This window comes from Mustelus asterias, chromosome 22 (genome assembly GCF_964213995.1).
Source record: "Mustelus asterias chromosome 22, sMusAst1.hap1.1, whole genome shotgun sequence".
Lineage (NCBI taxonomy): Eukaryota > Metazoa > Chordata > Chondrichthyes > Carcharhiniformes > Triakidae > Mustelus > Mustelus asterias.
In genome coordinates this window covers 10,474,715-10,488,840 of record NC_135822.1, presented here as the reverse complement: position 1 = coordinate 10,488,840, position 14,126 = coordinate 10,474,715, and the positions used below count along the sequence as shown (strand labels likewise).

Sequence of the window (14,126 nt, the reverse complement as noted above, 5' to 3'; positions counted from 1 at the left end):
AGGCAACATGTTCCAGGCATTCACCACCCTCTGTGTCAAAAACTTGCCCCTTACATCTCTTTTAAACTCTCACTTTCAACCTATGCCCCCGAGTAATTGACCCTTCGACCCTGGGAAAAAGACTCTGACTATCCACTCTATCCAAGCCTGTCATAATCTTGTAAACCTCTATCAGGTCCCCCCTCATCCTCCGACATTCCATTGCAAACAATCCAAGTTTGGTCAACCTTTCTTCGTAGTCCATATCCTCCAAACCAGGCAACATCCTGGTAAATCTCTTCTGCACCCTTTCCAATGCATCAACATCCTTCCGGTAATATGGTGACCAAAATTGTACACAATACTCCAAATGCAGCCTAACCAACGTCTTATACAGCTGCAACACGATTTTCCAATTTCTATACTGAATGGCCCAACTGATGAAGGCCAGCGTGCCATATGCCTGCTTGACCACCTTGTCCACCTGAGTTGCCACCTTCAGGGAACTGTGGAGCTGCACACCTAGATCCCTCTGTATGCTAAAATTTCTAAGGGCTCTACCATTTGTTGTATACTTTCCTCCTGCAGTAGACCTTCCCAATCGCATCACCCCACATTTATCGGGGTTAAATTCCATCTGCCATCTTTCGGCCCAGGTCTCCAGCCGATTTATTTCCTGCTGCATCCTCGAACAATCCTCCTCACTATCCTACAATTTTTGTATCGTCTGCAAATTTCTTAATCAGACCACCTACATTTTTTCTCTAAAACATTTATATATATTACAAACAACAGAGGCCCCAGCACTGATCCTTGTCGAACACTGCTTGTCACAGACCTTCAGTTAGAAAAGTACCCTTCCACTGCTACTCTCTGCTTTCTATGCCCAAGCCAATTTTGTATCCATTTTATCAGCTCACCTCAGATCCCAAATGACTTCACCTTCTGTATCAGCCTGCCATGAGGAACCTTATCGAAGGCTTTGCTAAAGTCCATGTATACAACATCCACTGCCCTGCCCTGGTCAATTTTTCTTGTCACTTCCTCAAAGAACTCAATCAAGTTTGTGAGACATGACCTCCCCTTCACAAAACCATGCTGCTCATCGCTAATAAGCCTATTCTCTTCCAGATGTGAGTACATCCTGTCCCAAGAGTCTTCTCCAATAATTTCCCCACCACAGGCCTGTATTTTCCCAGTTTTTCTCTTCTGCCCTTCTTAAACAGAGGAACAATGTTAGCTACTCTTCACTCCTCTGGTATCTTGCCCGTGGCTAAAGAGAATACAAAGATTTTGGTCAAGGCCTCAGCAATTTCTTCCCTCGCCTCTCTCAGTATTCTGGGATAGACCTTATCTGGCCCTGGGGACTTGTCCACCTTAATGTTTTTCAAAATCTCCAATACCTCCTCCCTTTTTATCTCAACATGTCCTAGAATGTCAACGTCTGCCTTTCTACAGTCACCATCCACCACATCCTTCTCCTTTGTGAATACTGATGCAAAGTACTCATTAAGGACCCACCACATCTGGCTCCACACACAAATTCCCTTTCCTTAGCTACCCTCTTCCCCCTTATATATGCATAAAAAGCCTTGGGAATCTCCTTAATCCCACCTACAAAGGACATTTCATGGCAATTTAGCCTGACCAATCCATCTAACCAGCACATCTTCGGAGTGTGGGAGGAAACTTGAGCACCCTAAGGAAACCCACGCAGACACGGGGAGAATGTGCAAACTCCACACAGACAGTCACCCAAGGCCGGAATTGAACCTGTGACGCAGCAGGGCTAACCACTGTGCCACCCTGCTGCCCGATAAAAGAATGAGATAGCATGATTTTGTTTCTGTCTACCCTATTTAAAGCAGGACTTTTAGAAACAATCGAGAAATACCAAAACTTGTAGCTGTTGCAACAGTTGACTTATGTAATGGCATGTTGGTTCCATTTCTGTAGGTTTGAAGAAGTCTTCATAGTCATAAATAATTTAATAGCAAGGCTTTATTGACTATAGAACTATTTACAGATATACAGTGAAGGGTACATGTTAGGAGCTGCCTCCATGCTTGCTGATACACATGGCTCCCTACTCAGTCCCACATTAACCCTATATGTGCCAGATCTTATACCTCAATTCCTCAATGGCGGAGAAACCATTCATGCTCTATACAGTGTTCATTATGAGGCAGCCCCATCCACGCTAAGTAGCTGCAATATGAGGAGAATTCAAAAATGGGAAAGAATCAAACCGGAGTCCTTGGAGACCAAACACAGCAATGGTTTTAATGTTTAGATAAGTGGGGCTAGTTTTGGGTAATGTTGATTGGTATAAAGCGAGGAGTGACTGACTGACTCAGCAAAGCCTTATGGTGCAGGGCTTCCCGAGCTGCGGGTTGCGACCCCCGTTGGGGTTGCGAGATGAGATTTATTTCTCACAACTGCCGGCCCCCTTTAAATCCCAGCGGCTTTTTTTTCTATAGGTGGACGTGGCGTGACAGATTTTTGAGGCCTTTAATGCTTCTGCAAAGAAAAAGGCTGTGAAAAGTAGGCATTCGCTTTTTCTAAAAAGAAATCCCCGCAGTTTAAACATTTCCTCCTACCCTGAACTTCTCTCACATCATACCCCCACCTCCACCACTCCCCACCCACTGAGAAGCTAAAACACTCCCACTCACCCCAACCCACATTCAGAAAGATCTTCCCCCCCCCCTCCCCGCCCTCCCGTAAGGAGCTAAGCCCCAACACACTCTACTCAGGACCTAATTCCATCTCCCCCCCATGCCTCCCCAATGGTCAGCAGCTGAAACTGCCCAACCCCCAATCACTTGCATGATATCGGTGTAGATTGATATCAGTGTGGGTTGATATCAGTGTGGGTTGATATGGGTGTGGGTTGATATGGGTGTGGGTTGATATGGGTGTGGGTTGATATCGGTGTGGGTTGATATGGGTGTGGGTTGATATTGGTGTGGGTTGATATCGGTGTGGGTTGATATCGGTGCGGGTTGATATGGGTGTGGGTTGATATGGGTGTGGGTTGATATCTGTGTGGGTTGATATGGGTGTGGGTTGATATGGGTGTGGGTTGATATCGGTGTGGGTTGATGTTGGTGTGGGTTGATATGGGTATGAGTTGATATCGGTGTGGGTTGATATCGGTGTGGGTTGATATCGGTGTGGGTTGATATCGGTGTGGGTTGATATCGGTGTGGGTTGATATCGGTGCGGGTTGATATGGGTGTGGGTTGATATGGGTGTGGGTTGATATCTGTGTGGGTTGATATGGGTGTGGGTTGATATGGGTGTGGGTTGATATCGGTGTGGGTTGATATGGGTATGAGTTGATATCGGTGTGGGTTGATATCTGTGTGGGTTGATATCGGTGTGGGTTGATATCGGTGTGGGTTGATATCGGTGTGGGTTGATATCGGTGTGGGTTGATATTGGTGTGGGTTGATATCGGTGTGGGTTGATATGGGTGTGGGTTGATATCGGTGTGGGTTGATATCGGTGTGGGTTGATATCTGTGTGGGTTGATATCGGTGTGGGTTGATATCGGTGTGGGTTGATATCGGTGTGGGTTGATATCGGTGTGGGTTGATATCGGTGTGGGTTGATATTGGTGTGGGTTGATATTGGTGTGGGTTGATATCAGTGTGGGTTGATATGGGTGTGGGTTGATATCGGTGTGGGTTGATATCGGTGTGGGTTGATATGGGTGTGGGTTGATATCGGTGTAGGTTGATATGGGTGTGGGCTGATATCGGTGTGGGTTGATATCGGTGTGGGTTGCCAACCTGCTTTCAGGAGGTATATCAGTTAATAAAGGCTTTAAGGAGGCAGTGTTCTCCCAGTTTCACAAACTTTTTATTTTCTAACTAATATCAGCCAAGATTCTTTGAACCTCGGGGAAACCCAGCAGGTAAAAGAAAGCTATAATTTCCTCTCTTCGAAATAGCTGTTAGTGTCCAGTTTTGATAGAAATCATCAACCTGTCACAAATCAAGGAAGCTGAATGTCGTGAACACTTAGCAGGTCAGGTCGTCTCTGTGGTGAACACTGAACCAACATTTCAGGCCACCAACCAAATCCATTGTTAATTCTGGCTGGAATTTTCCGGCCATTCACTCCGGCGGGACCTTCTGCTCCCACTGATGGTGTGTCTCTGCCAGGGGTTTCCCAGTGACGAGGGGCGGGTTCAAAAGGAAACTCTGTCGACCACGGCTGCAGCAGAAGACCCCACCGCTGGCCAATGGTGGGCTACCTCCGCGGAATACGCGGCGGGTTTGTAAAAATTCATTTATGGGACATGGACGCCACTGGCAAGGCCAGCATTTATTGCCGATCCCCAGTTGCCCTTGAGAAGGTGGTGGTGAGCTGCCTTCTTGAATCGCTGCAGTCCACGTGCTGTGGGTTGACCCACAACGCCATTAGTAAGGGAATTCCAGGATTTTGACCCAGCGACTGCGAAGGAATGGCTGATGGTGAGTGGCTTGGAGGGGAACTTGCAGGTGGTGATGTTCCCATGTATCTGCTGCCCTCGTCCTTCTAGATGGAGGAGGTTGTGAGTTTGGACGATGCTGTCTAAGGATCTTTGGTGAATTGCTGCAATGCATCTTGTGGATAGTACACACTGCTGCTACTCGTTGCAGGGTCGGGCATATCTGCGGTTAATGTGGAACCGAGTAGGGAGCACATGACCAAGACCCAGGGTCAGTTGAGTGTTGGACTGAGCCGTGCGTGTCAGCAAGCATGGAAACAGCTCCGAACACGAGGAGAAATTTCTTCACCCAGAGGGTGGTGAATGTGTGGAATTCACAGAAAGTAGTTGAGGTCAAAATGTGTGATTTCAAGAAGAAATTAGATATAGCTCTTGGGGCTAAAGGGATATGAGGGTAAGGGATATTGAATTTGATGATCAGCCATGATCATAATGAAAGGCGGAGCAGGCGCGAAGTGCCGAATGGCCTCCTCCTGCTTCTAGTTTCTATGTACCCTTTTCTGTACATTTGTAAACAGTTCTAAGAGTCAATAAAGACTCTGTAACGTATATATGACTATGAAGACTTTTTCAGACCTACTGAACCGTAACGGCAATCCTAATCCAGTGTTTCTCTCTCCACAGATGCCGCCTGACCTGATGAGCTTTCCCAGCATTTTCTGTTTTTACTTCCGATTTCCTGCATCTGCAATATTTTGCTTCTGTTTTTTGGGGGGCAGTGGGGGAGGGGCGACCATATTGGGAGTAGGTTAGAAAATTCCTCAAAAGTCAACATTATACCTTCAGCAAAACATTAATTATGACTTTCCACACCAATGGAGGGGGGAAGGAAAAGAGAAATCAAAATTATTTGGAAGTTTTACACTTTATTTCATGATGATTGGACAAAGGACACGAGTAATAAAGTTAGTAATGGTTACATCATGCTGATCATATACTGTGCACTGTCCTTACAGATTAATTACAGCAGTTTACAATGCTCATGTACCTGAAAATACACTGTATGGAAACACATAAATAAAACCAGCATTTCTTTTCTTTTTTTAAAAAAAAAGGGCTTGAATATTTTTACACTAGAGTTAAAACACCAGCAGTAAAACATCAAATAAAAATAAGTGCACAACACAAGGTGTGCGTGGTGAGGTTCACCATAAGGTTGGTGAATTGGCATTTAAGGCATTTCTAAAGCCCCCCCCCCTTTTTTCTCACAGACATTTTCGAAGACAAGACGCGGCATTTGGAATGTTTCTCCTCAACGTTCTACTTCTTCAATTCCCAATGTTGGAATAAAAAAGAAACGCACAAGCTCATTTTGATGTCCTCCCCACCCTACCCCCTTCGAGTTGCCTGCTTGCCCTCAGTGGAATGTTGGCTCAACAATGCATCAGGGCCACGAGGGTTACAGGCCACATTCCTCGCCAGTCATTGCAAAGGGGCCAGAGAGATCACATTGAAAAAGTTTTCTTTAAAGAATCGGTCAGCGACAATGAGGAACGAGACGTGACCTAATCTCAGTGACGGTGCCTGAAACCACAGTAACTGCAAAAGTCCAAGCACTGGCCTAAAAGATGGCAATATTCACACAGTGCCGGTGAGCACACGTCATCTTTTCCCGTGATCTAGTCGCCCTTTCGCAGAACAATAAAACAGCATCCCGACAACAGAACTGTTCATTGTAAAAGCCTCCCCACATGCTCTCCGTGGCACGTAAACAGAAAAATGCTGGAAAATCGCAGCACGTCTGACAGCATCTGTGGAGAGAGAATAGAGCCAACGTTTAGAGTCTGGATGACCCTTTGTGATGACGAAGGGTCATCCAGACTCGAAACGTTGGCTCTATTCTCTCTCTCTCTCTCTCTCACACACAGATGCTGTCAGACCTGCCGAGATTTTCCAGCATTTTCTGTTTATGTTTCAGATTCCAGCATCCGCAGTAATTTACTTTTATCTATCCCTCCACGGCAGTCACCTCTGTTTTCCCACCTTGCAATGACTTTACTTTGATGCATGGGCACATTCCAACTCCTGATGCTGCACTTTCTCTTTCTAGTCCTAACTGCATTCTTACAGGTTACCCACCCCACCCCCCCCCACCCCACCCCCTCCCCACCCCACCCCTCACAGGTTTATACAATGATATGTTCTTGAATGTTATACAATATAAAGAAATTCCGTGAATACACATTAGTTGTTAAGGCTGAATTTAAAAAAAAATACCTTCTATGGAAATTTTAAAAAAAATCAAGGTGATAGGGCCAGAAATAAAATAACCTGACACCACTGAGTGGTGCCGATGACAAAATATCACAATCTGAATCAATGCACATTGCAGAGACCAAATTTTACAGCAGTCTAGACAGATTCATGGCCACTCATGCCACTCGCAAAATCCTTGGCGCATTTCGCAGTTCGCGAAAGCAAAGCTCGTTTTCTGCAAACCTTTCCCAACAGCCTGTTGCAAATCTAAATGACCCATTGGGCATCGACTTTACAGCAGTAAGCTCCCTACCTGTGCCCACGTGCTTTCCACTGGTCAAGTCTGCGGGTGGACTACATTACAGCAAGCAGCGGCTAAGGGGGAAAATTATATTATGGGGACTGGCTCAGTAGCATGCCACACGTGGTACAAAGCTCTTTGCTTTTTCCTTTGAATATCAGGACGTCAGTCTTTATCCGTTAATCGTTAAATTGTAGGCGGGATTTTTTTTTCCCAATCCAAGACCCTTAGAAAAAAAATGGACCACCAGCAGGCCACATGCAACCTCACAAGTGTTAAGTGAAAGGTATCAGTTACGTATATCGGTCCATACTACTACATACACTATACACATTGGGCAACAAAAGAGGGAGGTTATTTCTGCAGGTGGTAAGGTAGAACAGCTACACAGTTTGACTCTTTACATAGACAAATGTGGACAAAGGGAATAGCAAATTCAGGAAACTGTATCAGTTTGATTCCACGTCGGGTTTCAAGTGTTTGTTAACGAAATGCGGTGAAAATTTCCTTCTGCAGGCTCTCAGCCTGAGTTATGTCTTTTGCACAGGTTGAAGCAACGCTATTTTGAAAAAAACAAAGATTTCTCTGGATGGGAGGGCGAGAGAAAGAGGAACACGCTACTCCGATAGTATTGAAAAAAAAAGTTAATTGATAAATATTGCATTAGTAGACCTTATCTAAACAGTGTTCTTTCTCCTGTTGGAGCTACAAAATGATCAAAGGCTTGGTTTAATTTCCTTTTGATCTTAAAACCAAACTCTGACGATCGAAAAGTAAGTGTGTTAATGAGACTGCGGCTGTTTGGAAAATTAAAAAGTAACTTAAGAAAAAAACTGTGCGAAAAATCCAGAGTAATTTGAAAGTGTGCTGCTTTGATTTTGGAAAACTGAAAGTAGATGTATTTTTAAAAAAGAGACATAAAGATATCTATTTTTACATCGAGCTGTATTTTGCCGAATGTTTTCTCATTCTACATGACAGGGACGCAACATTTTCTCACATCGTGTTGGCTGGTTCGGTACTGCAGTATATTTAATCCTTGGAAAGGGTCACAGAATCAAACATTATTAAAAGCATAGGAACAAAGAGAGCGGAGCTTCATTGCGTCCGACAATTTGATGTAAAGGATCAAATCTGAGTAAGGATGGTTAGTCATATTTAGTCTGCAGGTCGCAAATACTAAAGCATTTACAGAATCCTACGGCGCAGAAGGAGGCCATTTGGCCCATCGAGTCTGCACTGACCACAATCCCACCCCAGGCCTCTTCCGGTTGTCACGAATGAGAAGGGCCTAGCCACAAGTTCTTTAGATTGTGAAGCAAAATGATTCAAAAGAAGGCAGCAGGTAACACCAGCACCAAATTTCACAGCTTCAAGTATGACTGAACTGACTGTGTACAGTGTAATTGTAGCGTAGAACATTTTGATCGTTTGGTTCGCTTGTGAGATCAGCTTGATATACTGCAACAAAACATTTTCAATATAAAAAGCAATAAAAGTATACAAAAATAGAAAATAATTACAGCAATAGGCATGGCCTGTTCATTATTTGGCTGGACAATGTAATATAGTGGGATTATTCAAGGCGTCTTCCACCAGTTTAAGTTCCTGACGATCGATGATTACATCCTTTATGCAGCCAATGAAACCAGTGCTGTAGGCTTTTGGCAGTCTATTTCCAAGTGCTAGTTTCTCGATTCCACCTAGGGGAGGAATTTAAAAAAAAAGGAGGGACAATTATCTGTGAGAATTGTGTGCACAGCAGGGATTATAAAAATAAAAAGCTTTGCACGGTTACGAATTGCCATTCCAAGCACTTTTGCCTGAGGCAGAAGCCACTCGATTGATGGGAATATTGCATCTCAGGCCAAGGAACTCTCGGTACTAATGACACAGATCGATACAGTTGAATTCCGATTAATGTATAATGGCATAATCAGTGTGTTGAAGTGGGTTATTTTTTTTAAAAGCACACACACACACACACACATCTACTTTGGAAGCCATAACAAATCGTTTTGTTCAGCACATTTACAACAACAATTGTCAACTGTACTTTGAAATTGGCAGATCTTCAATCCAAATCAACTCTTTACACAGGAAGCTTCACACAGCCATTAAGAAAGGAAATCTGAGTCACTGTTACAGAAAGTATTAAGAAGTGTTTACGTGGACAGTCTTCAAAGAGAAATTCGACGGTACGTTGCAAAGATTTATTGCGTTTGCACTTATTTAATTCTCTCTCATCCAAGTGGAAAGTTAAGCGTTTAACACAAAAGCAGTCTTTTTATGAAGAACCAATAAAGTCAGTGCAAATTAATTGCAGAGCATAAACAAACCAGACCCTCCCAACCCCAAGCAGCCCTGTTCCATGACATCGCACTCACACTTGTTTAAAGTTTATTTATTAGTCACAAGTAGGCTTACATTAACACTGCATTGGCATTTACTGTGAAAATCCCTGAGTGGCCACATTCCGGTACCTGTTCGGGTACACTGAGGGAGAATTAGGTTGATTGGCCATGCTAAATTGCCCCTTAGAGTCAGGGGGATTAGCTAGGGTAAATACATGGGGTTATGGGGATAGGGTCTGGGTGGGATTGTGATCGATGCAGACTCTAAGGGCTAAATGGCCTCCATCTGCACTGTAGGATTCTATAATTCTAATTTAGCATGGTCAAAGCACCTAACCAGCACGTCTTTCGGACTTGCTTCTGAAGCCTCGAGTGTACAAACCTGTCAACTTGCTCACATAACCCAAACGTACTGACAAAACCTGCCCTGTGCTTGTCCTTTTGAAATTCAGGACTGCTATCCCATCTACCTACCTATCTCAAAATACAGCAGCTTGGTATCCCCCGGTGAATTGGAAAGTTTATTTGATGATTAGCAGAGTAAGGAAGGCCATGTTCTTTCATCTAACCAGTTTAGAAACTTGTACAACCCGTGGGGCACAAGACAGTGTGTGGAATGGTAGTTAAGCCACGCGTCGAACTCATGGATGAAGCTCTTGAAATGACGGCGAATTACCTGAAGCTGAATCCTGCCAGCCAGGCCAGGAGGACGACAGTGATGGGCAGAAGGGTCTGCCCGCTGGCTGGGCGAGAGATCAGGTTCCTCACCTCCAGAGCAGAACCCTCCGCCATTGTTATGTATGCGGGGCGTAGCCCCTTTAAGAGGACAGATCAGGTGACTCTGGGCGCGGGGTGACCTGCCTGGGAAACCACCCCTGCAGCCCCTCGAGGGCTGGAGTGCGAGGAGTGCAGTTCTATTATAAACCTTATTGTTCCTGTGGCTTGCCTTTCTGTGCGACTTCTTTGGAGCTACCTCCCTGGCAGTTGTCAGACTTAACACTAATCCCACTCTCGTTGCCAATGTTAAGTCTGAGACTCCCGGGGAGGTAGCGCCAAAGAATTCACACGGAAAGGCAAGCCCCAGGAACTGTAGGGTTTATTATAGAACTGTATTCCTCGCATTTCAGCCCTCGAGTGGCTATAGGGACAGTTTCCCGGGCAGGTCACCCCACACACTGGGTCACCTTAAAGGGGCTAGACCCTGCAATCCTTTTACAACGATTAACGGAAAGGGTTGGGTGGGAGGCTAAAAAAAAAACCGCAACAGCCTGTAATGTTTAAATGTAAATTTTAAACAATAAACTGGTGCATGGGGGAGGGGGATGGGGGAAGTGGGTAGGAACCGGGATGAGCCAGGGTGGAGGGGGGGAGGGGGTCCAGGACTCAGCCCCGCACTATCAGGCCATACAGATCTTCGATTCCACCCCTCAGCTGAGTTAACTGATCTGAGGTGAGTAGCTGTGATGGGACAAGTTGGCTTCCAGGTGATCGCTTTAGTTCAGGCTGACTGTCTTGCCATCTGTGTACTTAGGATGTTTAGATTGGGATTACAAGCACCATCCATGGTCTTTCCAACTTACCGAGCCAGAGCGCTCCGTCGGTATCCAGCTGTGTGGCACCAAAAGGGGAAGACCCAGTTACTGGCGCTTCATTGCCCACCTGGAGAGTCCCATATCTGTGTTTTCTGTTGGATAACCAGAAGAGAAAAAGCACTAATTTTAGTAAACTGGAACGTCAACAAAGAATCCTCATGATATACTATTGATCTAATCGAGGGTACGTGAACGGGCTATTCCTTGGAAGGCGAAATCATAGAATCCCTACAGTGCAGAAGAAGGCCATCGAGTCTGCACTGACCACAAACCCACCCAGATCCTATCACCATAACCCCATGCATTTATCCTAGCTAGTCCCCCTGACACTAAGAGGCAATTTAGCATGGCCAATCCACCTAACCCGCACATCTTTGGAGTGTAGGAGGAAACCGGAGCACCCGGAGGAAACCCACGCAGACATGGCGAGAACGTGCAAACTCTTCACAGACAGCGACCCAAGCTGGGAATCAAACCCGGGTCCCTGGCGCTCTGAGGCAGCAGTGCTAACCACTGTGCCGCCCATCTGGATGTATTAAGCATTCAACCACTAGAATTATCACCAGCAATCTTTACACATTTGTCTGCTCTCCCACTTGGATGTTCACCTTCCCCAACGTACAATTAAGTAACAATTTAAGTCAAAGCCAATATTTACCTGTTAGCTTTAATCCTAACCCACTGATTTGTGTTGACTGGAATTGTAGACCGGAGTATGACGGGCTTAGATCCAAGGTCATAGGTCATCTGCACATGCCCATCAACTACAGCCAGTGCAATGTAGTCGGACCTCTCGGCAATTTTCCCACTCCACAGAATCAGTCCTTGCGTTGCTTCAGTTTTGATGCTCAGTTCAAAGTAATTAACTTGTATCGCTTTTTCACTAAACACAAGAAACAAAAATCTGTTAAGAATAGGCCCAAAAATTTCAAATCTCACTAACACAGTGGAAACACATTGGTGGTGCTAAATATTCACTGCAAAGTATCACCGTTAGGGTCCACTAACTCCTCTGTCACTGCGACTCAGTGTAAACGATCAATTCTCAATTTACATTAATAATTTCCAAGGACGTTTCTTCCCCTACACCCAGTGACATAGATTTGTGGCTTTTGGAGCTGTTGAGATGGAATAAAGCTTTGGTGGGTTTTAGCCAGATTCAAAGAAGCTTGATATTTGTCCTTCATTTGTTGTGCTCAGCACCGGTTGAGTTTAAGTTTAAGTTTATTTATTAGTGTCACAAGTAGGTTTACATTTACACTGCAATGAAGTCACTGTGAAAATCCCCTAGTCGTTGTACTCCAGTGTCTGATCGGGTAGACTGAGGGAGAATTTAGCATGGCCAATGCACCTAACCAGCACGTCTTTTGGACTGTGGGAGGAAACCGGAGCACCCAGTGGAAAGACAAGGAGAGAATGTGCAGACTTCGCACAGAGTGACCCAAGGCTGGGAATCGAACCCGGTTCCTTGGCACTGTGAGGCAGCAGTGCTAACCACTGTGCCACCGTGCAATGTCTTCGAGTGCAGATTTGAACAGGTCTACAGGACATACAGGTGATAGGAGCAGAATGTTGTGTATCTCAAAATCTAAAGGCATGGTCCAATTAAAAGGAACTGCTACAACAGGGCAACACCATTCCAAAAGTCTTTTCCCATGGCTGGGGAATCAGGAGATCACGAGGTGACTGACAGAAATGAAGGCAAATGATGCAGGACTCTGCAACACATGACGAAGCAGCCTCACATCCAACCTCCTGTTTGACGGCTGATGAAGTGGAGATACCCACTGTGAGAGACAGCTGTGATCCCTCTGCGCCAATGCACCGTATCCACCGATCGTCACTGCAGCATGCCCGTCAGGAGGTTAAACCAAAGTGTGGGGTCCAGCTAATCATTAACATCGCTGGATGTGCAAGCCATACGTTGCGTGGTAGGTACAGCTCTCCTCGCAACAAGTAGCACAAACTCTGCTTCTGCCTCTTTCTTAAGTCAGATCTTCAGAAAAATGCCCCCCGTGCCATTGCCAGAACCTGCTCCAGAAAAGTTGGGAGCCCAGTGAGGCAATATACCATCTATTAGTCACCAGGTCATGCTGCCGTTAATGTAGTGCCATTAAAATCTTGACAGTCTGTGATTGGGAAGCATCGTATTATGGTTAGGTTGGTATTGAATATTGGTATCATGCCATTGGATTCACCGTCACATTAGCACCAATTGCCTATCATAGAGGACATAGAGAATCTCCAGCACATTCAGAACTCCACAAGTCTTTCGCTTCTTCAAGCATGTCAGTCAGGGGATTTCCCAATGGAAAACCTATTGGTGTCAATAACAGGATGAGGACTGAAACGTTATTGAAACTTGGCAAAGGTTCGTGACAACTCAGCTGCCTAAGAAAAATATCTAGGAAGTGACAAAAATACGCTTTTCTTAATATTCCTGTGTACTTTCCCTAATCTTACTGCATTCCTGGATAACTCTTTCCAAATGTTGAATATCCTGCACATTAAAATGACAGGAAACGGCATGCCAAAATACATAAATAATCTGTTTAGCTGGGCGCTGACGCTGTCATTGGAAAATGCAACGGTGTTTTAAAAAATGGGCAGAGCTCTAGTACAAAGTGGGGTTTTCACCCATTTTCTGCCCCTGAGCTTTTGAATACAGTCTGATTTCCGGATGGTTTTCCGTCAGAAAATACAGGCTGGGCTAGTGAGCGTGAGAGGGTTAATAGACCACACCGGTTACCCGCAGCGCCACAAACACAACGTCCAGAGATACAGAACATTGAACGACCAAATAGCATCAAATACACCATCAATGGGCCTTTAGGTTAAAGAAACCGAGAGCAAAGTACTGTACAGGCTGATAGAGCTATACATAATGGAACTTGATTTGGGTTTAAATGTCATAGATTCAAATTTGAGCCAAATAAGTGTTAAAAAGGAATCCCAGTAATCTGATTTGTAGATTCATGTCACTATTCAGAGTTTAGAATTGCAATGTCACTGTCATATGAGGAGAGGCTAAGTCGGTTAGGATTATATTCATTGGAGTTTATACGAGTGAGAGGTGATCTCATGGAAACTTATAAAGTTCTAACAGGATTAGACAGGGTAGATTCAGAAACAATTCCCAATGGTGGAGGAACCCAGAACTAGGGTCATAGTTTGAGGATGAAGGATAAAGCTTTTAGGACTGA

At 44.9% G+C, this 14,126-nt stretch overlaps 1 protein-coding gene across 1 annotated transcript in view; it reads right to left on the bottom strand.

Moving 5' to 3' along the window:
• Positions 1–5,333: 5,333 nt before the first annotated feature.
• agrn (agrin) overlaps positions 5,334–14,126 on the bottom strand; it is a 582,383-nt gene continuing 573,590 nt past the window's right edge. Inside the window, exons 34-37 of the mRNA XM_078238727.1 lie at positions 11,582–11,806; positions 10,912–11,015; positions 6,596–8,680; positions 5,334–5,677 (exon numbers count right to left, since the gene is read on the bottom strand). Coding sequence (XP_078094853.1) covers positions 8,523–8,680; positions 10,912–11,015; positions 11,582–11,806 — 487 coding nt within the window. The 3' untranslated portion in view covers positions 5,334–5,677; positions 6,596–8,522. The remainder of the gene's footprint in view (positions 5,678–6,595; positions 8,681–10,911; positions 11,016–11,581; positions 11,807–14,126) is intronic.